General features: G+C 50.9%; 1 protein-coding gene across 1 annotated transcript in view; it reads right to left on the reverse strand.

Annotated features, from left to right (window-relative positions):
* LOC141124070 (myosin-IIIb-like) overlaps positions 1-26,060 on the reverse strand; it is a 137,372-nt gene that overhangs the window by 37,377 nt on the left and 73,935 nt on the right. The window contains exons 6-17 of the mRNA XM_073612173.1: positions 25,631-25,787; positions 20,832-20,925; positions 20,462-20,587; positions 19,510-19,618; positions 17,881-17,997; positions 14,228-14,328; positions 14,046-14,132; positions 12,994-13,059; positions 12,335-12,448; positions 12,140-12,251; positions 4,377-4,420; positions 963-1,022 (exon numbers count right to left, since the gene is read on the reverse strand). Of these exons, the coding sequence (XP_073468274.1) occupies positions 963-1,022; positions 4,377-4,420; positions 12,140-12,251; positions 12,335-12,448; positions 12,994-13,059; positions 14,046-14,132; positions 14,228-14,328; positions 17,881-17,997; positions 19,510-19,618; positions 20,462-20,587; positions 20,832-20,925; positions 25,631-25,787 (1,187 nt within the window). The remainder of the gene's footprint in view (positions 1-962; positions 1,023-4,376; positions 4,421-12,139; positions 12,252-12,334; positions 12,449-12,993; positions 13,060-14,045; positions 14,133-14,227; positions 14,329-17,880; positions 17,998-19,509; positions 19,619-20,461; positions 20,588-20,831; positions 20,926-25,630; positions 25,788-26,060) is intronic.

The raw sequence follows: 26,060 nt of genomic DNA on the forward strand, positions 1-26,060 counted from the left end.
TCTACTGTGCCAAGAGACCCCACCCACTGCTTCAAGAGACCACGCCCACTGCACTGACCCACCCACTGTGCTAATAGACCCCACCCATTGAACTGACCCATCAACCACACTAAGAGATCCCACACATTATACTGACCCGCCCACTGAGCCAAGAGACCCCGCCCACTGCACTGACCCTCCCACAATGCCAAGAGACCCCGCCCACTGCACTGACCCACCAACTGAGCCAAGAGACCCCACCCACTGCGCCAGGAGACCCCGCCCACAGCACTGACGCGCTCACTGTGCCAAGAGACCCTGCCCACTGCACTGACCCGCCAACTGCACCAAGAGACCCGCCCACTGCACTGACCCGCCTAGTGTGCCAAGAGACCAAACCTACTGACCCACCCACTGCGCCAAGAGACCCCACCCACAGCACTGACTCGCCTGTTCCAAGAGACCCACCAAAAGACCCTGCCCACTGTGCCAAGAGACCCCACCCACTGCACTGTCCTACCCACTGCCCAAGAGACCCCGCCCAGTGCACTGACCCACCCATTGAGCCAAGGGACCCAGCCCACTGCACTGACCTGCCCACTGTGCTAAGAGACTCTGCCCCTTGACCTACCCACTGTGCCAAGAGACCCCGCCCACCAAAATGGCCCGCCCAATATGCCAAGAGACCCCGCCCCCTACAATGACCCGCCCAATGTGCCAAGAGACCCTGCCCATGGACCCACCTACTGCACTGACTACACCAAAAGACCCCGCCCATTGCACTGACCCACCCACTGCGCCAAGAGACCCCGCCCACTGCACTGACCTACCCACTGCCTCAAGAGACCCCGCTCACTGCAGTGACCCGCCCAGAGACCCCGCGCACTAAAAGGGGGAAGGAAAGGGGGTGGAAATAGGGAGGTGAAAGGGGGAGGAGGGGATGTGGGGAAGACTGCTGGAAGATCTCACAGAAATGCGCTCACCCGGAATTGCGCTCCAACTGACATTTTGCGAGCGGATGAGGATTCCTGTAGGAACAGAGCCTGGAGAACAAACAACGTTATTGTGATGGGAGTCACTTTGGGCGAGGGGCCCGTGGAACCCAGAAACCTTTGGACAGGTTGGGAAACCCTTGTTTCAGCTCCCCATGCACCTCCTATGTCTAAGTTACCCTGTGTCTCTAATAGGGGGACAGGGTGACTGAGAACCCCACTATGATCTGTACTAATCGGACTCACCGTACAACCACACTGGAATGTTGTGTATATATATATATATATATATATATATATATATATTGTATATTGTCTCATACTATGGTGTGCTCTGTATTGGGTCATTTGGGGTGTGGCTGTATTCCTCCATTGTTTTATTGTGTCTGTCTGCCTTGGGAGAAAAGTGTTATGGGATGTGTATGTGTATTTGCTGTGAGGAGGGAGGGGGGAATTCCTCCTACAGCTCTCCCTGCTGATTGGAGAGTCTTTCCTCCGCCCTGAATGCAAAGGGGGGGGGATTGTCCCGAGTGTTACCTCTCTGTACATGTGTTTCAATAAACAGTTTCATGTTTAGCAGCAAAAACGAGTACTGCCCTGTTATTGGTTGTCAGCAGTTTGGAATATCTGATATCTATATTCAGACTGGGAGGAAGTGGTATATGACGAAAGCACTCAAGCGGAGTGTGGGACGGTTTGTTACATTGGTGGAAAGCAGTGGGAAAGCTTCCTGCAGTCTGGGACATCCAAACCTTCACCGGGATCCAAGATCAGGATAGCAGACTTCAGTCACCCCAGCGGAGATATGGACCTGGCATCAGAGTTCCCGGGACTGCTGTGGATCGTCCTTTTAGCACACACCAGGACTGTGTCTGAGGATGAATACCTTGAGCTCAGGCAGCAGATTCGGGTAGGACTCTGGATTGGAGCCCTCCAGGTCACCTCCAGGTCACCTCCAGGTCACTGGTATGCAACAGGGCAAGTGCTTTCCAACCCCAGAGCAACGGGAAAGTGACTAGCGGGCATTGCGGATGGCATTCCTGGGAGATCATCCCCAGGAGCAATGGGTGACTGAGTTGGACAGGCTGGTCCAGCAGGAAATAGAGCAGGACAATCGTTATCGGGCTCTGCAATGGCACGCAGAGGAGGGATATTTAGGGGAGACGACAGAATGCTCTCTGGAGGGATATGACTTTGGCGGCCCTGGATTGCTGTGGGAGAGCCTTATAGATGTTTTATTTTTGTTTGGCAATGAAGGGGAACCTACCCTTTGAGGACCTGCGAGAATACAGAGAATCTATGCTCGGTCTTGCAGGGGTCTCAGAGCTTAAACTGGACCTGGAATATTTGCTAAGGAAGGAACAGCATCTGGAAAGGGCATACAGGAAACTGCTAGAACACATTCAGCAGCATGCCAGAGAATCGGCAGTGGAAAATCCGGAGATTGGAGTCTGCAAAGCTGAAGTGCTGACAACAGGGCAGAGCTCTGCTAACCTCTGCCCAGCACCGATAACATCTTCTGGGTTCTACGGACAGGAGATGGTGAATCTCTATCCCCAGACACCTGTTCCAGAGACGGGGAATTTAATAGACTTCTCTGCTGAGGAAGGACAACCTGGTGAGCCTCCAGCAGAGCGGGCATCAGTGCCAAACATCACTGAGCTCTGCCCAGCACCAACAGAAGCTTCAGCCTCCCTGACAGAAGAGGTAGTCGGCCTTTCTCCCACAATACTGACAGAGACATGGGATTTTCTGCCAGCAACATCAGTGGAGTTACCAGAAACTTCTCCAACTTAAGCGCTAACAACTGGAGAGAGGGTCCAAAACCTCTGCCCCACATCTGCGGAAGTTCTGGAGGCCAAGGGTGGGAAGGAGATGGTCACTTCCCAGCAGCAGATTAAGATCCAGGGGGAGAAGGGAGAGGAGGTGTTCGTCCTCCTTTCCCAACAGTTGACCAGGGTGGAGGAAGTGTTTTTTTCCTCCCCAGCACCTGGGAGACAGTACCAGAGACATGTCATCCCAGCAGCCAGATGAGGGTAAGGGAGATGGAGCAGCCGGCTTCCCTTCCCAGCAGCAGATGGCACCTCAGAATGATGCTACCAACGCTGCAGAAGAGCTGGCAACAGAGCAGAGGGCTGCTGGTCTCTGCCCTCAACTAAAAAAAGATGCGGTCTCCATCTGTATACTCCAGAGAGGCTGGGCAGTCAGGCCAGATCCTCAACATTATAATGAAGTGAGCCCAGCCACCCGGTCTTCTGTCCAGTGGCTGACAGGACTCCAGGGAGAAGGGCCAGTCCACACTTCTCTCCAGCAGCGGGTATGTTCTCCGAGAGAGGCAGAGGTTGGCTGGGTGAGTAATGCTTTGTTTGGGACCATTTATTTGGGGTACTGTGTGGATACCGGCATTGGGGGACTGGAACTACTAACTAATTTTGGAGTTAACCCATCTGGGGTCTCCTCCTGTGTTAGTCCCCTGCAAAAGGGGAGATGTGTGATGGAGTCTCTTTGGGCTGGGGGCCCGTGGAACCCAGAATCCCTTGTGGAGGTTGGGAAACCCTTGTTTCAGCTCCCCATGCACCTCCTATGTACACATTAGGGACACAGAGTGACAGAGAACCCCAGTCTGATCTGTACTAACCAGACTCACTGTACAACCACACTGGAATAATGTGTGTGTGTATATATATATATATATATATATATATATATATATATATATATATATATATATATATATATATATATATATATATATATATATATATATATATATATATATATATATATATATTGTATATTGTCTCATACTATGGTGTGCTCTGTATTGGGTCGTTTGGGGTGTGGCTGTATTCCTCCATTGTTCTATTGTGTCTGTCTGCCTTGAGAGAAAAGTTATGGGATGTGTGATTGCTGTGAGGAGGGAGGGGGGAATTCCTCCAACAGCTTTCCTTGCTAATTGGACAGTCTACCCCACCTGGAATGCAAAGTGGGGGGGGGATTGTCCCGAGTGTTTACCTGAGTTTCAATAAACAGTTCACGTTGAGCAACCAAACGAATACTGCCTAGTTCTTGGTTGTCAGCGGTTTGGAATATCTAATATCTATATTCAGGCTGGAGGAAGCGGTATATGACGAAAGCACTCAAGCGGAGTGTGGGGGACGTTTTGTTACAGTTATCCCTATACAGGATCTATAGATTATCATTATTATTATACAGGATCTATAGATTATTATTATAATACAGGTTCTATACATTATCATTATACAGGATCTATAGATGATAATTATTATTATATAGAATTGATAGGTTATTATTATTATTATTATTATTATACAGGATCTATAGATTATTGTACAGGATCTATAGGTCACCATAATGGAGGAGGATCCTTCCTGTCACACTTACTTTTCCTTTCTGTGGCATCAGAGTTCCCGTCCTGGAGATACTCGCTATAAACAGAGAAAATGAGAGAAGATCAGACACCGAGCACCCTTCAATCTGCTACAACCTCAGACACCCGAGCAACTGTCACATCATCACCGCCAGATTGTTCCCCATAATGTGCCCCCTTGTGTATTGTTCCCCATAATGTGCCCTCCTGCCCCCCTGTGTATTGTGCCCCATAATGTGCCCCCCTGTGTATTGTTCCCCATAATGTACCCTCCTGCCCCCCTGTGTATTGTTCCCCATAATGTACCCTCCTGCCCCCCTGTGTATTGTGCCCCATAATGTGCTCCCCTGTGTATTGTTCCCCATAATGTACCCTCCTGCCAAACAAGTATTGTTCCCCATAATGTGCCCTCCTGCCCCCCCTGTGTATTGTGCCCCATAATGTGCCCTCCTGCCCCCCTGTGTATTGTGCCCCATAATGTGCCCCCCTGTGTATTGTTCCCCATAATGTGCCCTCCCGCCCCCCTGTGTATTGTGCCCCATATTGTGCCCTCCTGCACCCCTGTGTATTATGCCCCCTGCGTATTTTACCCCATAATGTGCCCTCTGGCCCCCCGTGTATTGTTTCCCATAATGTGCCCTCCTGACCTCCTGTGTATTGTGCCCCATAATGTGGCCCTCTGGCCCCTCATGTATTGTGCCGCATAACATGCCCTCCATATTGTGCCCTCCTGCCCCCCTTGTGTATTGTGCCCCATAATGTGCCCTCCTGCCCCCCCCCCCCCCCCCCCCAATGTATTGTGCCCCAAATATGCTGTCCTGCCCCTCATCCTAGCTTAAACTACAACTAAAGTAAAAACATTTTTTGTGTTGGATGGAGGGTGGAGGGATGAGACCCCCTGTCGGGTTTTTATTGCTGTCTGTGCCCAAATGGGGGGAGATTCCCCCTCTCTATTTCTCCCAATTACCATTATCATTAAAAGTAAAAGAAAACCCCAAGTTTTGGGTTGTCCCCAGAAAAGTGATAGAGGGGAAATCTTCCAATGGGGACACTAGTTCTGGTGACCTGGGGGGCCCAAGGAATTCCCTTAATTTGCAGAGATTTCCTTACTTTCTGTTTTGACTTTGGGACAGGACGTGAAGCCAAATTTCCAAAATGCGATGATGGCAAAAAAAAAACCCCAGGGGTTATAACCCTTCATTACTCATTCCAAAATGAGAACAATGTTCTATCTGAAGGCCAAGTCCTGGTGAAGACCTGATTATAGGAAGGCCAGAATGCACGGCACAGAGCCATCTCTGGGATTGAAGTCTCAGAGCAGAGGGCTGCTGGTCTCCGCCCTCAACTAAAAAAAGATGCGGTCTCCATCTGTATACTCCAGAGAGGCTGGGCAGTCAGGCCAAATCCTCCACATTATAATGAAGTGAGCCCAGCCACCCAGTCTTCTGTCCAGTGGCTGACAGGACTCCAGGGAGAAGGGCCAGTCCACACTTCTCTCCAGCAGCGGGTATGTTCTCCGAGAGAGGCAGAGGTTGGCTGGGTGAGCATTGCTCTGTTTGGGACCATTTATTTGGGGTACTGTGTGGATACCGGCATTGGGGGACTGGAACTACTAACTAATTTCGGAGTTAACCCATCTGGGGTCTCCTCCTGTGTTAGTTCCCTGCAAAAGGGGAGATGTGTGATGGAGTCTCTTTGGGCTGGGGGCCCGTGGAACCCAGAATCCCTTGTGGAGGTTGGGAAACCCTTGTTTCAGCTCCCCATGCACCTCCTATGTACACATTAGGGACACAGAGTGACAGAGAACCCCAGTCTGATCTGTACTAACCAGACTCACTGTACAACCACACTGGAATAATGTGTGTGTATAATATATATATATATATTATATATTGTCTCATACTATGGTGTGCTCTGTGTTGGGTCGTTTGGGGTGTGGCTGTATTCCTCCATTGTTCTATTGTGTCTGTCTGCCTTGAGAGAAAAGTTATGGGATGTGGGATTGCTGTGAGGAGGGAGGGGGGAATTCCTCCAACAGCTTTCCCTGCTAATTGGACAGTCTACCTTGCCTGGAATGCAATGTGGGGGGGGGGGGGGGGATTGTCCCGAGTGTTTACCTGAGTTTCAATAAACAGTTCACGTTGAGCAACCAAACGAATACTGCCTAGTTCTTGGTTGTCAGCGGTTTGGAATATCTGATATCTATATTCAGACTGGAGGAAGCGGTATATGACGAAAGCACTCAAGCGGAGTGTGGGGGACTTTGGGACAGGACGTGAAGCCAAATTTCCAAAATGCGATGATGGCAAAAAAAAAAACCCAGGGGTTATAACCCTTCATTACTCATTCCAAAATGAGAACAATGTTCTATTCTATCTGAAGGCCAAGTCCTGGGGAAGACCTGATTATAGGAAGGCCAGAATGCGCGGCACAGAGCCATCTCTGGGATTGAAGTCTCTGTGGGTTTCCAGGCAGGATAGTAGATCTTTCTGGAGGGGTGGGAATAAAAGAGACCCCCTTGTCCCTCAGGTCCTGGGGTTCATGCTGTTAAAGCCAGAGACTGAGAAGCAGATGGAATGGAGGTGCCCCGGGACATCAGATCCAGCCTGTCTGGAAGGGGTCAGGGGTCATCTTCTAGCAGTCTCAGCATTTATACGTTCCAGGTCCTGGAAGATTCCACACTGGAGGAAAGGCAGAAACTAGCCAGAGACCAGGGAACCACCTGATGGTCCGCAACCAGTGCTGGAGGATCCAGACAGGTAACTTGCAGAACCTGGAAGCCGGGAGGTCCATGTCCTCATCTCTGACATGTCCTGGTGAAGGGCCCAATCCTCTCAATCCAGGTGGTGATGGCAGAGGTGATCCTCCTTCCAATTCTCCACTTCTGGGATGTGGACACTTGATGGCATTTCTCCATCCATCTCCATCATCCACCATTGTATGGTAGAAACAAACTTCCCCATTACCAGGGCTGGAGATGCACCAAGCTAGGGAGGTCCTGACTTGGTTGGATAGAAGCTCAGAAAGGCTGAGAGAAGGAGCTGGGCTGATCCATGCCAACATTTGCATGAAAGAGCCTGGAAGGAGGTGACCCCGAGGCCCAGAAATCTCACGCAGAGTTTCTCAGAGAGGTTTCTTCCAGCATGAGTTTCCAGAGGAAGTGTTCATTTTCCGTAAGGAAGCCTTCTGATTGGGCCGTGACTTGGAAGACAAATACTCCAGGTGGAGGGAAGGCTGGAGAGCAGATTTTTGTCTAAACAGTTCTGTGGAAGAGAGAGGAGAAGGTTGTCACCTGGATGGACGGATTTCCTAGGAGGGCAATGAGTGCAGGGACCTTTTTGAAGTCTCCGGGAGCTGAGAAGAGATCAAAGGGCAACAAACTGGGGCTGTTTCCTATCGCCAGGTGTAGAAAGTGCTGAGGAGATGGGTAAGGGGGGCATCCACACCCACCCTGCCTGTGATTAGCTTCCAGACCTCAGTGGGGGTTCCTGTGATTAGCTGTGGATAGGCAGCCCTATGGAAAGCAATGGCAGGCTACCGGCTCTCCCAACTAATCGCATGTAATCCCACTGCCTGCGTCCAGGGCCGATCGCTTACATGTAATCCCACTGCCCGCATCCAGGGCCGATCGCTTACAGGTAATCCCACTGCCTGCGTCCAGGGCCGATCGCTTACATGTAATCCCACTGCCTGCGTCCAGGGCCGATCGCTTACATGTAATCCCACTGCCCGCATCCAGGGCCGATCGCTTACAGGTAATCCCACTGCCTGCGTCCAGGGCCGATCGCTTACATGTAATCCCACTGCCTGCGTCCAGGGCCGATCGCTTACATGTAATCCCACTGCCTGCGTCCAGGGCCGATCGCTTACATGTAATCCCACTGCCTGCGTCCAGGGCCGATCGCTTACATGTAATCCCACTGCCTGCGTCCAGGGCCGATCGCTTACATGTAATTCCACTGCCCGCGTCCAGGGCCGATCGCTTACATGTAATCCCACTGCCTGCGTCCAGGGCCGATCGCTTACATGTAATTCCACTGCCCGCGTCCAGGGCCGATCGCTTACATGTAATCCCACTGCCCGCGTCCAGGGACGATCGCTTACATGTAATCCCACTGCCCGCGTCCAGGGCCGATCGCTTACATGTAATCCCACTGCCTGCGTCCAGGGCCGATCGCTTACATGTAATTCCACTGCCTGCGTCCAGGGCCAATCGCTTACATGTAATCCCACTGCCTGCGTCCAGGGCCGATCGCTTACATGTAATCCCACTGCCTGCGTCCAGGGCCGATCGCTTATATGTAATCCCACTGCCCGCGTCCAGGGCCGATCGCTTACATGTAATTCCACTGCCTGCGTCCAGGGCCGATCGCTTACATGTAATCCCACTGCCTGCGTCCAGGGCCAATTGCTTACATGTAATCCCACTGCCTGCGTCCAGGGCCGATCGCTTACATGTAATTCCACTGCCTGCGTCCAGGGCCGATCGCTTACATGTAATCCCACTGCCTGCGTCCAGGGCCAATTGCTTACATGTAATCCCACTGCCTGCGTCCAGGGCCAATTGCTTACATGTAATCCCACTGCCCGCGTCCAGGGCCAATCGCTTACATGTAATCCCACTGCCTGCGTCCAGGGCCAATTGCTTACATGTAATCCCACTGCCTGCGTCCAGGGCCGATCGCTTACATGTAATGACTATTTGAGGGATTATACGTGTCGGCACGATTAGCTGCAAGAACTGCCAGCCTCCCTTGGCTTTTCATGAGGCTGTCTACTCGCAGTCCAGGAAACAATCACACCTTTGATGGGAATATGCAGATGGGCATCTGGAATGTCTATGGATTCCATATCTTCCTCGTGTTTAGGAGGTGAAATTACAGAACTTGTGTAAAACTTTGAAATTTGAAGGAATCTGTTGAGGGATTTTAAATCCCGAATATGAAGAATACCTCCGGTGGGCTTTGGTCCTGAACACAGAATGGAGTCACCTCCCAGTCTAGTGGAGCATCTGGCAGGATGACTTCCTCAGAGATGGTTCACCACATTCTGAACATTATTTGGTTGATTGAGAGAAGGACGTGGCGAGGTAGTAGAGATTAGAACTGGATTTTGTACCCCTTTGAATGCACAAAGTCTGGGAAATCTGTGACCCCGAGAATGACGTCCCCCCCACTGAAGAGGGATGAGGGATGAGGGAAGAGGGCTTCGAGGAAGACTTGGTGGACTTTGTGGGCCAAGCCTTGTACTGGATGGAAGGACTGAACTTTAGTTTTAAAGATGAAGTCAGGAAGAGGGTTAAGGTTCTCTGTGATTTGAGACAGTAGAGGCTCCTGAGGGCGGGGGTTCTCTCTGTGACATCTTTGATGAATTGGTCAAGTGGCTCCCCAAAAAGACGTCTTCCTCAGAAGGCACACGTGTGACACGTCTTATACAGACAGCTGCTGCTGTCCAGGTTTTCAGCCATAGGACTTTACGCATTCTGGAAATTTCTCTCATGTTCTCAGGCATCCACACCAAAGAGCAGAAGGCAGTTGCTGAAGTTGCTCATGTAAAGCATGGTCCTGGAATACACGGCCCTGGAATATACGGCCCTGATATACACGGCCCTGGGAATACACGGCCCTGGAAGTCCTGGAATACACGGCCCTGGAAGTACTGGAATACACGGCCCTGATATACACGGCCCGGGAATACACGGCCCTGGGAATACACGGCCCTGGAAGTCCTGGAATACACGGCCCTGGGAATACACGGCCCTGGAATACACGGCCCTGGGAATACACGGCCCTGGGAATACACGGCCCTGGGAATACACGGCCCTGGGAATACACGGCCCTGGGAATACACGGCCCTGGGAATACACGGCCCTGGGAATACACGGCCCTGGGAATACACGGCCCTGGGAATACACGGCCCTGGAAATACACGGCCCTGGAAATACACGGCCCTGGAAATACACGGCCCTGGAAGTCCTGGAATACACGGCCCTGGAAATACACGGCCCTGGAAGTCCTGGAATACACGGCCCTGGGAATACACGGCCCTGGAAATACACGGCCCTGGGAATACACGGCCCTGGGAATACACGGCCCTGGGAATACACGGCCCTGGGAATACACGGCCCTGGGAATACACGGCCCTGGGAATACACGGCCCTGGGAATACACGGCCCTGGGAATACACGGCCCTGGGAATACACGGCCCTGGAATACACGGCCCAGGAATACACGGCCCAGGAATACACGGCCCAGGAATACACGGCCCAGGAATACACGGCCCAGGAATACACGGCCCTGGAATACACGGCCCTGGAATACACGGCTCTGGAATACACGGCCCAGGAATACACGGCCCAGGAATACACGGCCCAGGAATACACGGCTCTGGAATACACGGCCCTGGAATACACGGCCCTGGAATACACGGCCCTGGAATACACGGCCCTGGAATACACGGCTCTGGAATACACGGCTCTGGAATACACGGCCCAGGAATACACGGCCCAGGAATACACGGCCCAGGAATACACGGCCCAGGAATACACGGCCCAGGAATACACGGCCCTGGAATATACGGCTCTGATATACACGGCCTGGGAATACACGGCCCTGGGAATACACGGCCCTGGAATATACGGCCCTGATATACACGGCCCGGGAATACACGGCTCTGGAATACACGGCCCTGGAATACACGGCCCTGGAATACACGGCCCTGGAATACACGGCCCTGGAATACACGGCCCTGGAATACACGGCCCTGGAATACACGGCCCTGGAATACACGGCCCTGGAATACACGGCCCAGGAATACACGGCCCAGGAATACACGGCCCAGGAATACACGGCCCAGGAATACACGGTCACGGTGGTTGGTGGTCTTGGTCCAGTTAGCTGCAATGTGATACACTGAAATTGTAGCAAGAGCTGGTTGCAGAGCTGGGCCTCCCAGAGTGAAGAGAGACCTCATTAAGAGAGTCTCCAATAGTCTATTAATGATGGATCTCCAGTCGGTACTGTGAGATGTTTGAGGAGCAGCTCTCTTCTCTGTGAACTCTTCTTCCTCTGGATAGAGCTCAGTGACTCTCAGAGAGGTGATCCATTCATTATAGATTTCACCTTCTATCTGTTCATGAATGGGGGGAGGGGTGTTTAGACTTTGTGGGTCTCACGGCAAGATGGCGGAGAATGAAGATCTACCATGCCGAGGATTCTGCAGCCGGGAACTCAGTCACATCAGCGCTCTCAGTGTGAAGCCACAACATTAAACCCGCAACAATTTTTTTAATGAATTCAAAGTGTTCTCTGATTGGATGAGGTGGAGAGTGTGACATAAACATCCCACCCCTCCAATCAAAGAACACTTCACATTCAATGAAAATATGCAAAGCATTCTGTGAACAGCAACTGTGCTGAGCGGCCGACCCCCTGTGTTCACAATGCAGCATGGGACCCGGACCCAGTGTAGAATCAGTATAGTAACAAAGTAGTAGTGGTGTAGTAGCAGTGTAGTATCAGTAAAGAATTGGTGTAATAGCAATGTAGTAGTGATTATAGCAGTGTAGAACTAAAGAAAAAGAAGACGAACAAGAAAATGAAGAAGAAGAAGATGATGATGACGATGATCTAGTAGGGGTGCAGTAGCAGTGTTTATACAGTGAATTCCCTTTAGCTGATCAACCTTAAATTAGATCTACCTGTGGACAGCGTTGGAGGGGGAAGGGAGCTGGAGAACCTACCTGTGGACAGTGGGGGAGGGGAGATGGAGGACCTACCTGCGAAGAGAAGGCCAAGTAGTCCGGTGACGCTGTTGATGAAGAGGTTCTGTATGTTGGTGGGGACGGTGTCTCTGTTTTTCTCCAAAAACCCCACCGCCGTGTACTGGACCTGGAAGGGACATCGGGGACAATGAGGACATAGAGCCCTTCTACCTCCCCCCCTCACCTTAACACCACGGGACCCTCACTTACCTTCCCAGCATAGTGGTGAATGATGAATCCGGGGTCCCTTCCTCGCGCTCGTTCAAAGTGCGGATTTGCTTTACATCCAACGCACAACTTCTCCAGGAACGTGTCGTCTGAGGCCTGCAGGGTGGAAGGTGAGAACACTCAGTAGGGGGATCAGACATGAGAGGGGGACAATGGAGGCTAATGACCACGAAAAAGAAGTTCTGGGGTCACTAGTCACAGGAGGGATGGGGGAACGGAAGTTCCGGGGTCACCAGTCACAGGGGGGGGGGGGGGGGGGGGACGACTTGGTATTTCATGACAGTCAGCCAGTCCCATCTTCAGGAGATATTCTCACTTTACATTCCCACCATCTCCTATTTCTGTGAGACTCCAACTCCGCTCATCCTCACTGTGCTTTCTGGACCTGTTCCCTCCTCACCTCTTCAGTCTCACCCCCTCCCCCCCCCCCCCCTCCTCCCCTCCTCCAGCCGCACCCCTCCGGTTGTGTTCTCCATAATATAAGGAAGGAGGCCTCCTGCCAGTGGAGAATGGGGAAGATCTGCACACCAGGATACAGAGATCTCTCCACCCAAATATGCATCAGGTAACTCCGCTTTCCATTAGAAGAGCTGAAGCGGCTGTCAGACTGAGGATAGATGAACCCAGTAAATGACACTCACCTGCGGGAAGGACGTCTGCTCATCCAGAATGGAGAGAATGCCGGCTGGCCGGGCCAGAAAGAGATCCTTGTATGGAGAGAGAAGAGCGTCATTAATACCGAGATCTGCATACAGTCATATAGGGAATTAACCCTTTCACCATCCTACAGAGCACTTCCCACCACCCCAACCATCCATAACTTATCTATATAGAGAGAGAGCACCAACTCTGACAACAAAGGACTGCCCACCACCACAATTAACCATAGGACATCTATAGGGAGAGAGAGCACCAACTCCAACAGAGGACTACCCACCACCGCAACCATCCATAAGTTATCTATATAGAGAGAGCACCAACTCTGACAACAAAGGACTGCCCACCGCCCCAACCATCCATAGGACATCTAAAGGGAGAGAGAGCACCAATTCCGACAGAGGACTACCCTCCACCCCAACCATCCATAAGTTATCTATAGAGAGTGCCAACTCTGACAACAGAGGACTACCCTCCACCCAACCATCCATCCATAGAAAGAGCACCGACTCCGACAACAGAGGACTGTCCTCCACCCCAACCATCCATAGAACATTTATAGGGAGAGAGAGCACCAATTCAGACAACAGAGGACTACACTCCACCCCACCCATCCACAGGTCATCTATAGAGAGCGCCAACTCTGACACCAGAGAGGACTGCCCACCACCCCGGCCATCCATAGGTCATCTATAGAGAGGGAGCACCAACTCTGACAATAGAGGACTGCCCATCACCCCGGCCATCCATAGGTCATCTAAAGAGAGCACCAACTCCGACAACAGAGGACTGTCCTCCACCCCAACCTTCCATAAGTAGTCTACAGAGAGAGCGCCAACTGTGTCTACTGCCATGACATGACTAATTTATACTGAGACACGGGTATGCTACAAGGTGGGCATCTGGAAGCCTCCTCTTAGAGAGAAAAACAGAAGGGCGACTGAGATTAAAGCAGAGCGTCAGAAGATGAATAAAAGAAAAGTATTAAAACGGGTCATGTGACCTCTGGGGGAAGACAATTCATGGCACTACGTACCAAGATCGGCTGGTTGTTAACAAAGGTGACAGCATCTTGCTGGATCCCTTCCTGCAGATAATGCTGCTGCTCCATCAGGAAGATGTGCTGAGATACAAATCAGACCTGTTATAATCTGCGTTATACACCCCCCCCCCCCTCCCATTGTAGGATTGCGTACACACATATCATTCTAGACTCACATGGTTGAAGAAGTTCTGCAGCTGCTCATTGGCCAGATTTATACACAATTGCTCAAAGCGATTCACAGCAAAGTTCTCAAAGCCAAAAATATCCAAAATACCTGAGAAGAGAAAAAGGAAGACTCTTCATGTGGCCAATCTGAGGAGGAATGATCACCAGTAATATTACATTATATAGTTATATATATATACACACACACACACACACACACACTATTATATATGTCAGCCAGACACAAGGTGGCTCCCCTTCCACCCAATATAGGTAAACCTCGGGTACACAGACATCTGGGGTGTGCAGGGACATCGGCAAGAAATAGGATTTTTTTCTTTATGTCCAATCCATGTCTTGGAGTCCATTAAGGAACACAGATACATTTGGGTCATAGTAATGCTTACACAAGGACTGGACTCACAAATCGTATATCTCCTACCCAGCATGCCTCAGTTTTGTGATAAAGCAGTACCAAGAACATGAGATGAAACAAAGGGACGGGACCATAACGGACCCCAAGAAATCGATCTTATATTAAGTCCCAAAATCCTATTTTCTTTCTTATCCATTGAGGGACAGGAATTCAGATACTTTTGGGACATCCAAAAGCAGTCCAATCAAGGGATGGGCAGCACAGCAACAGCCACTAAAATGCCTCATTAAGAGCAGTGGGCATGCCTACAGCCCATGAGCAACTTGAAGGACTAATACCCTAATCTGGAACCAGTAAAAATGGGACTCCCAACCAGATAGGGGACCTACCAATACAACCAAGGGGAGAATCTGATCAACCAGAACCCACCAAAAACAGGTGGAAGACTGACAAATTCCCAAACAAGGAAAGGAAGACCTACAAGCTAATGTGGAGACAAAAGTCCCTCATAGTCCCATGAGGGAATCTAGTACAAAAATACAGGTCCAGTTGGTCTACATGGAAAGACCTCGGGATGAATATAAACCATCCTCTCTGACACCCCAAGGTGAATATGGGGCCTGCAGTAGAATACTGTGTAGTCTGCCTAATATGGATCACAATCAAATGTCTAAGAAGCTCCCAACTGACGTGGAAATTCCACTATACGCTGCTCCGATCAACACACCCAAAGTCTCCCGTTTTTACCGTTGGTGTGAATCCTTATTCTGCATTGTTCAGAGAACATCCCCGGATTATACTACCATTCCTGTGGATGGGAGATTATCTGCAGGAACACTCCATAGCCCCTCCATGTGCTGATCAGACATACCGAAAGACAAAAACGTGCTCCCCCCCCCATGACCGATAATGTCCTTGCAGAGTGAACACATCCCTCTCAAACGATCGTCTGTGCATTGCATAGAGGCCCTTCGCTGGCCGACATATCCCCACTCTGCAAACACTTCTCTGCAACCTCAAGAAGCTTTCCACTACCAAAACGGGTCTCACCAGCATCAGTCTGCCCCAGTCCGGGCTTTAGAGCGGGTTGTAGGAGAACTAACACTGGGAGACACTATGACAAAACATATTAAAATACATCTTCATAAAATTTCCACAACACAACCCCCCAAAGAATTCACCTTATTAGGGACAGAACAAGAGAAGGCATCTAGTTACCTTTCACAAAAGGCTGTGAATTTTCCGAAAAAAGAACAATGGTGAATTGGTCCCACAAAGTCCTCCAGGCATACTCTATCCTCGGCAATGGGTACCTGCAGCAACTTAGTGTTTTCGGCCTGCTGACAATCCAGGGGGCACAGGGCCCTCCTATGATATTCTCCACCCATTACGTAGGATCTGAGGTGCAGCCAGGTGCATAGACCTCTCCTCTTGGCTCAGAGGATACCAGTTGAGGCGAGCCAGTTTCCAAGGCATTGTCTTTAGAAAAGAAAGTGCAAGCAAGGCTAATACTATTGACATTGTTCAGCACTGCAAAATCTACATGGTGTCCAACACAGTCCAAACTTGGAAACTTGGCCAAGGCAGAATTGTGCCGATGTGGTGGAAACGGTTTGTTGTGAGGAACCAGACAGTAGCTTTGGGGATGGGGGTACCCTAGCGAGTGGATTCCACCCCAGGTATCCCCATAAAAAAACAAGCTAATTTGCCTAAAGAGCTATCTGGCCCATTGAGACAGGTCCATTGGGCTGCTTTAGAACCCAAGGCCAGGACAACAGAAGAAGAGGGGGTCTGAAAAGGGGAAAATGGATACGAAAAAATAGGAGAGGGTGAAAACAACTCTGATGGGGGTTCCCCAAACAATCTACGTGCCAACAATGGCGAGAACCAGTCTGATGGGAGCTCCCACAGCAATCTACGCTCCAACCATGGTAAACTCCCTAAATGTACACAGGGTGTGAACTCTTTTAATCAAGGGCTAAACTAAACTACTTTCCTCACAAGTGAAATGTATCTACCAATGCTGAAACCTGGCCAAGCTTGAGCTAGATAGATCTTGCAGTTGTCAGGCCCTTTGGGAAGGTGCAGACTACAAGGGACTACAAGGGACTACAAGGGTCTGTAGAGTCGATTCTCTTCACAGGACAGCACTAGACTGAACACAAAGGCTGATTCTCCAAAAAGTACCAATGACCTGTGGCCGGGGGCACACTGAATATCCAGGTACTTATCCAAAGCTGGTCCCACACAACCTTGTAGGTTAGGAGCCCCTCTGAAGGCAGCCACTCCGCCCCCTAGCACAGACACTCCACTCCGCCCCCCTACCACAGGCACGCCACTCCGCCCCCTTCCACAGGCACGCCACTCAGCCCCCCTACCACAGGCACGCCACTCCGCCCCCCTACCACAGGCACGCCACTCCGCCCCCCTACCACAGGCACGCCACTCCGCCCCCCTACCACAGGCACGCCACTCCGCCCCCCTACCACAGGCACGCCACTCCGCCCCCTTAACACAGGCACGCCACTCCGCCCCCCTAACACAGGCACGCCACTCCGCCCCCCTAACACAGGCACGCCACTCCGCCCCCCTAACACAGGCACGCCACTCTGCCCCCTTCCCACAGGCACGCCACTCCGCCCCCTTCCCACAGGCACGCCACTCCGCCCCCCTACCACAGGCACGCCACTCCGCCCCCCTACCACAGGCACGCCACTCTGCCCCCCTACCACAGGCACGCCACTCTGCCCCCCTACCACAGGCACGCCACTCTGCCCCCCTACCACAGGCACGCCACTCTGCCCCCCTACCACAGGCACGCCACTCTGCCCCCCTACCACAGGCACGCCACTCTGCCCCCCTACCACAGGCACGCCACTCTGCCCCCCTACCACAGGCACGCCACTCCGCCCCCCTACCACAGGCACGCCACTCCGCCCCCCTACCACAGGCACGCCACTCCACCCCCCTACTACAGGCACGCCACTCCGCCCCCCTACCACAGGCACGCCACTCCGCCCCCTAGCACAGGAACTCCACTCCGCCCTCTCCCACAGGCACGCCACTCTGCCCCCCTACCACAGGCACGCCACTCCGCCCCCTTCCCACAGGCAAGCCACTCCGCCCCCTTCCCACAGACACACCACTTTGCCCCCCTACCACAGGCACGCCACTTTGCCCCCCTACCACAGGCACGCCACTCCGCCCCCTTCCCACAGGCAAGCCACTCCGCCCCCTTCCCACAGACACACCGCTTTGCCCCCCTACCACAGACATGGCACTTACCTATTTCCGGCACCGTGGCCCCACGTTTTACATCACCAGCCAGGAGCTCATTGACTTTAGTGACAATCCAGCCGAACATACGGGAGTAGACGACCCGGGCGATGGAGTCTCTGGCATCTGCGTGAGAAGAGAAGGATGAAGTGTACAGCCCCTCCCCATAGGCGGTCTGTGATTGGAGGATTACAGGGACCCAGGTGTGGACTGGATAGACATTCAATTGGTTAATAGGTGTCCTTAGAAGTGAAATGATAGGTCTACCTTACTGACCCCAATAACAGAAGAAGACATGTAAAGGGTCCACTGGGAGTCACTGGCCCTCAGAAAGGGCTCTCAGCCCTCCGGCATGGATCTGATTGAAGGTTGGGAACTGACCACTGACATCTACAGCAGCTTTTTGTTGACCTTCTAGAGCACATGTGTCAAACACAAGGCCCGTGGGACAAATCCGGCCCTCGTGGTCATTTTATGTGGCCCTCGCACCTCTCCTACAGCTGTGGCACCTCCCTCATTTCCATCCCCACCTTATCCTAGGCAGTCGGCATTAGAGAGGAGGACAAAACTCTTCCTACAGATCCTGCGCTTCTCTGTGCAGCCCCAGAGAGGCTCGTCTCTGCCCCTTCCCCCGTCTCAGTAGTCGGCAGCAGAACGGAGGGCAGAACTCTTCCTACAGATCCTGCACCTCTCTGTGCAGCCGTAGCACCCCCTCATCTCCACCTCCCCTGGTCTCAGCATTCAGAAGATTACAGCAGCTGATTCCTCCTCAAGACCCTGTACTTTCTGCTTCCTAGCTCTGCTTCTTCTTATCAGCAGCACAAGGTAAGGGCACTGTGATGTAAGGGAGGGTGGGGGACTCTTGACTTATGGTGGGGGGAAGCTTTTAACATCTGATGTAAGGGGGGGGTGGGGTGTTTTGGACATGTAGTCCTACAGACACAACCGGCCCTTTGAGGGAAACCATAATGAGCCCATGAAGAAAGTTTGACACCCATGCTGTAGATCAGCGGTTCTCACCCCCCGGTCCTCAAGTGCCCCCAACAGGCCATGATTTGGGAATTTCTCTTCAAGCCATTGACTCGGATTTAAAGAGCCTGTGCAAGATAAAAGGAAAACCTGCAAACCTGGCCTGTTGGGGGCACTTGAGGACCGAGGGTGAGAACTGACTGATCTAGAGGATGTCACCGAGCCAACCCCCACCCAACCCCCACCCAACCCCCACCCAACCAAAAGAGCTGAGGAGTGTGACGTAAGATGTACGTTATTGGACGTTCCCTCACTTTACGAATGATATCGATATCTGTGATTGGTCACATTGTACACAATGAAATCAGGATTTGGTAGACAGACACAACATCGATCGTCTCCATATTCTCCTTCAGAGGGGTCACGTGACCAATTCACCTTCTGGACATTAGAGCCCCACCATGTTTGGTACCCAGGTGAGACTTTCTTATAGGTTTGGGTGGACATTTGTTATGATTGTCATTTTATCATATCAGGATTTATGGAATAGAATATGAATGAAAAGGGCGGAACCAGACAAAAGAAGCCACACCTCCACCAAGGTATAAAATTACACTGATTGGTCAGACTGGTGGAAATGTCCACTCCCCCCGATCTGACACTTCTTACCCTCTGCCTGCTGCTGGGAGTGTAACCTCCGGATTGTCTCCCCCCGCATCACAGAGATGGTACAGACCAAACAGTCCCGGAGGTCCTCTTCCTCCACCCCAAACTGACCCTGAAAACCAGAAAAGGCAACTTTAGATCCACAGAAACCGGGAAACCCCTCTGTGCCACCCCCCCCCCACATATTACACCCCATTCCGTACCCCTCAACCCACATCACACTCTCTCTGTACTCCCGATTCACATATCAATTACCCTCTGTACCCCCACCCTTCATAATACACCCCCCAAACCTCATCTCAATTCTTCTCTGTACCCCCCCACTCTACATATCACCCCCCCCTCTGTACCCCAACCCTCCTCTCTATTCTTCTCTGTACACCCCTGACCACCCTCTGTATCACACTCTCTAAGAACCTCCACTCTACATATCACCCCCCCTGTACCCCCCACTCTACATATCACCCCCCCTGTACCCCCCACTCTACATATCACCCCCTCTGTACCCCCAACCCACATATCAATTCATCTCTGTGCCCCCCACTCTACAAATCACCCCCCTGTACGCCCAACCCTCGTTTCAATTCTTCTCTGTACCCTCCTTATCAAAATCTATATTACACCCCCTTCTGTACCCCCCAACCCACATATCACACTCTCTAGGAACCCCCAGACCATGTATCAATTCTCTATACCCCCCACTCTACATATCAACCCCCATACCCAAAATCTTTTCTTTAAACCCCCCCCCCCCCAACTATTCTTCCATATTACACTCCCTCTGTACCCCCAACCCATTCATCAATTCTCTGTACCCTCACCCCTCATATTGCACCTCTCCAATCTCCCCAAACCTCATCTCAATTCTTCTCTAACCCCCTCCCCCACATATCACCCCCGGGGTATAATACGATGCACAGACCCTCTCTGGATCTCCCACTAATGACTCTCTTACCGCAGCAGCTTTCAGCCACCCGCAGGACTTGCCATCCACGGTGACCCCACCGGTGTCCTGAGCAACGAACAGGATGTTCCCCAGAGACAGGATCCCGGAGAGGATGGTCTTCAGGTCTAACTCCTCCTGTGGGAGGGACAGAGGATGACATCACAATGACGAACCGTGATGTATGGGAAAAGGCGGAGTCCATACCGCATTATGGGCGGAGATATCCGGGTGCAGCAAAACCCAGAAAGTTCCGTCCATCTGATCTCACCCCGAGTCATCCAAAGCAACATCATCCAATCCCGTATCCCGGCTGGGAAGGAACACGCTGCGGCCTCGGCGTACACTTACCTGATGGGGAAATCTCTGAATTGGTACCAACCTGAGTCTGGAAGCCGACCATGCGCATGGCATTGCACAGTGTGTGGTAACGCTCCGCCCAGTCCCCCGAACACGTCTCCTCCTGACCGATGTATCTACAACCAGAGAAGAGGAACTCAGTCCAACATGGGTCTTACCAGCTGCATACAACCCACACCGCGGGGGCGGGGCTCACACACACAGGGGGCGGGGCTCACACAGAAAGGGACAGGGCACACACGGTGGGGCTCACACAGAAAGGGGCGGGGCTCACACTGTAGGGGCAGGGTCACACTGCAGGGGTGGGCCTCACACCATTGGGGCAGGGCTCACACAGAAGGGGGCAGGGCACACACTGTGGGGGCGGGGCTCACACCTCTAGCCCAACATCTGTAGATCCAACCTTCTCCACATACATCCGGTCAGGCACCGTACCCCACACATTGGCCACCAATGCCACACTCACATCCAGGATGGATGGAAGGACTCCGAGGCTCATCTCTGGGAACATCCCTCAGCCACAGTCCATCCTGTCCACTGATTGAAGGGGGGAGGGGGCTTCCCCGGGACCATGCCACGGTCTCTGGGAGGGAGCATAGCACGACATGTGAAACTATTTTATATTAATATGATTATTTAAAACAAATCTCATCCCCTTATTTAGATGGCAGCAAATGTCTGTTATCTCCTGATGAAGAGGACCGTATCCAAGAAACGCGTTGAGCGGAAAGAATATGTTGTATAAATTGCTGCAGTGGTTGGAACCGACTGCTTTAGAATTGCATTTTATTATAATTTTGTTACTATATGTTTAACCGCTTCAGCCCCGGAAGATTTGGCTGCTCAATGACCAGATCATTTTTTGTGATACGGCACTACGTCGCTTTAACTGACAATTGCGCGGTCGTGCGACGTTGTACCCAAACAAAACTGACGTCCTTTTTTTCCCACAAATAGAGATTTATTTTGGTGGTATTTGATCACCTCTGCAGTTTTTATTTTTTGCGCTATAAACAAAAAAAGAAGAGCGACAATTTTGAAAAAAAAACACAATATTTTGTACTTTGTGCTGTAATAAATATCCCCATTTTTTTTAAAAAAAGGCACATTTTTTCCTCAGTTTAGGCCGATACGTATTTGTAACGAGCCCCCCTGCTCGCTCGCTTCCACTCTCCCGACACTCCTCTGCAGCTATAGAATCAGATTGCAACGTCTGATGGTTCGGTCATCCGATGCTCTGGGACTAGAACTACAGCTATGTGCCGTTCTAACCCAGTTGTGTAGCTCAGAACAAACACCAGGCAGGCTGTATGTAAGTTCAACCAGGAATCTCTCTTTATTGACAAAATACAGGCTTTTATACACTCAAAGTGGAGGTGCAGACCTCCTGCTCATATTACTCTAACAATACAGCTGTAACCTAATTAACCTAATTAACATGAGCTAATTAACTAATCCCTTTAGACAGCCTAGATGACTCAGACATGACCTTTAGGCCAGACTGGCCATATTGTAGTTCAGAAAGTCCAATCAACATTATCACAATCAACATAGACTCTTCTTCACACAATAGCAGAGTTAATTAACACAAATAACAATGGGGATCTAATGACTCTTAGATCCCATACTAGAGACTTATTTACAATACACATTCTAGCAGACAACAGACAGACAGGTGTTGGAATTTACATCAGCATCTCCTAACAGTATCTGTCCCAGCATTATGAATCAGCCACTATTTCTAATATGGCAAATCCAGGGTCCCCAGAGTCTGTGTGTCCTGGGGGACCAGGACCCGAATCCACAGTAATACCACCTCAAGGGTCCCCAGGCATACAGCTCACAAAGAGCACCATTCCCCCAAATGCAAGGGCCCCCGATCGATCGGCAAGAGGCTAGCATTCAGTCCCCTCCAAAAGTCTCTTTCCCGGCTAGGTCTGTCACAGTATTCTTCTACATATTTTTGGTAATAAAAATCACAATAAGTGTATATTGATTGGTTTGCACAAAAGTTATATTGTCTACAAAATTGGGGATAGTTTTATGTCATTTTTATTATTATTATTATTTTTTTTTACTAGTAATGGCGGCGATCAGCAATTTTTATCATGACTGACATTACGGCGGACACATCGGACACTTTTTTGACACATTTTTGGGACCATTGTCATTTATGCAGCGATCAGAGCTATAAAAATGCATTGATTACTGTATAAATGTGACTGGCAGTGAAGGGGTTAACACTGGGGGCGATCGAGGGGTTAAATTTGTTCCCTGGGTGTGTTTTTAACTGTAGGGGGAGGGGACTGAGTAGAGGAGATGACAGATCGTGATTCCCAGCTATTAGGAACACACAATCTCTCTCTCCTTTACACTTCCGTGTTCTGCCTCTCGTGCTCGCGATCGCTCGTGGTCAGTTGTCATTGCGTCCGCCAGTCACGAGCGTCGCCCCCTCCCCCCCCCCCCCCGCTGTGCAGTGCGACTGCCTGCTATCCCGCTTAAAGGAGGCGGCGTACAGCTATGACGGTTCGCGGGATCGCGCCGACCTGCCGCGGTATAATGACGGCGGCTGGTCAGCAAATGGTTAACTTTAAGGAAATTGAATAAAATGTTCTACTTTACACTGACACTTTAATTATATCCTCGTTGTGCTCTCCACTGATTGGATGACACGGATAACGGCAGTCCAGTGCGCTTCACATCCACCCAATGAGAAGATACCCCACAAATCCAGCCCCGCCTTCTCTATTGAAGTCCATCCCCCTATGAGAGGCAGCGGGAGTCACATTATCCCGCCTCCAACATTTTCTATTTATACCAGTAAAGATGTTTATTGGAGGTTACAATGTAACATAAGACAGAAGGTCGGAGCGCGTGACGCACACGGAAGCAGAATATAGGAGAGAGCGCCATGCGTACAATCCATCCAAGGCTGGTCACATTGGAGGATCACCGTATACATATATATAATAGAGCTGTACGGTTCCGGCTAAAATGAGAATCACGATTTTTTTGCTCAGAATAAAGATCACGATTCTCGCGGCGTAACATCAACTTTCACATTATACAAAAAAATTGGACTAACTTTACTGTTTAGTTTCTTTTTAATTAATAAAAGTGTATTTTTTTTTTTGAAAGACCGCTGTGCGAATACATGAGACATAAAATATTACAACAACCACCATTTTATTCTCTGAACATGCAGCAAGTGGCAGAAAAAGGTTTAGTCTTTAAATGGTTAAACTTCCCTCATCTACAGACAGAAGTTCATTCCTTTCATCTAAGAAGAAATGTTACCTTGTTTATAGTGATGTTGTGATAAAACTTGGCAGACTGCCTGGATTGTTTTTTTTTCAGCTTGAGAACTCTCTGCACCACTAATGCCCCGTACACACGATCGGACATTGATCGGACATTGATCGGACATTGATCGGACATTGATCGGACATTGATCGGACATTGATCGGACATTGATCGGACACTCCGACAACAAAACCGTGGATTTTTTCTGACGGATGTCGGCTCAAACTTGTCTTGCATACACACGGGTCACACAAATCTTGTTGGAAATTCCGAACCTCAAGAACGCGGTGACACACAAGACATACGATGAGCCGAGAAAAATGAAGTTCAGTAGCCAGTGCGGCTCTTCTGCTTGATTCCGAGCATGCGTGGCACTTTGTGCGTTGGAATTGTGTACACAAGATCAGAATTTCCGACAATGGATTTTGTTGTCGGAAAATTTTATAGCCTGCTCTCCAACTTTGTGTGTCGGAAATTCCGATGGAAAAAGTCAGATGGAGCCCAATTTCCGACAACAAGCTCCGATCGCACATTTTCCGTCGGAAAGTCCGATCGTGTGTACAGGGCATTAGAAAGAATTGTGCAGATCAGGAAGGGAAAAGAACTGCAATTTAGATTCTTAACGATTAATCATGCAGCTCTAACTTAATCCTTTCCTCATCAAGGCTATGGCAGCCGAGACACCCCCTGGTCCCCAAAGGTAAATAACTCGGAGGAATCCCCCGACACAGCAATCACTATGCACAGCCTACTTACAGCAAGCTGACGGGGTCATTCCTCAGGGGTGGGGTCATTCCTCAGGGGCGGGGTCATGCCAGCATAGCTCCCATGGCTCTGGACCACGGAAGAAGAGATCTTCCAGGCTGGCACATTAGTATTAGGGCTGAGAGAGGCGGTGAGGGCTGGGACAGGTAGGGAGCTCTAGGACAGACCGCGAATGCTGGGACAGGTGGCGAGCTCTGGGATAGGCGATGAGAGCTGGAACAGGCGATGACAGCTGGGATAGGCGATGAGAGCTGGAACAGGCGGTGAGGGCTGGGATAGGCGATGACAGCTGGGATAGGCGATGACAGCTGGGATAGGCGATGACAGCTGGGATAGGCGGTGAGGGCTGGAACAGGCGGTGAGGGCTGGAACAGGCGGTGAGGGCTGGGATAGGCGGTGAGGGCTGGAACAGGCGATGAGGGCTGGGATAGGCGATGACAGCTGGGATAGGCGATGAGAGCTGGAACAGGCGATGAGAGCTGGAACAGGCGATGAGAGCTGGAACAGGCGATGAGAGCTGGAACAGGCGATGAGAGCTGGGATAGGCGATGAGAGCTGGAACAGGCGGTGAGGGCTGGGATAGGCGATGAGAGCTGGGATAGGCGATGACAGCTGGGATAGGCAGTGAGGGCTGGAATAGGCGGATTTCACCCCTGGCGGGCACTATTCCAGTGAAGTAATAGTTTCAGGTCTTCACAAAAAACATATATTGCTGCTCACCTACATACAAGAGGCACCCACCCGTTCACCTACCTGTACATGGAGGACTGTAGAAGGCCGTACACTTCCCGCTCTTCCTCTGGACAACCAAACAGCATGTAGTAGAAGACATGGAAGTTGCGCTCCCCGGAGTCCTGGTGGGTCACCCGTGATTTCTCCAGGAGATACTCGTTAATCTTCGCTCCCTTCACTGCAACCCAGAAACCGATCAACCACAATGAAGAGTGACCAATGAGAACACAAGAAAAAGCCAGCAAAGAGGACTTGTAAGTTTCTCATCTCAAAGAAGACCTTTACCTCTACATTGTGTTCTTCACAGTAAAAAGGACCTGTCCCTCACCTCAAAGGGGACCTGTACCTCTACATTGTGTTCACAGTAAAGAGGACCTGTACCCCTTTAATGAGTTCATCACCACAAAGAGAACCTGTACTTCTACAATAGCCGGATTCAAGGATGAGTGAC

Source organism: Aquarana catesbeiana, linkage group LG01, assembly GCF_042186555.1.
Source record: "Aquarana catesbeiana isolate 2022-GZ linkage group LG01, ASM4218655v1, whole genome shotgun sequence".
In the NCBI taxonomy this organism is placed as follows: domain Eukaryota; kingdom Metazoa; phylum Chordata; class Amphibia; order Anura; family Ranidae; genus Aquarana; species Aquarana catesbeiana.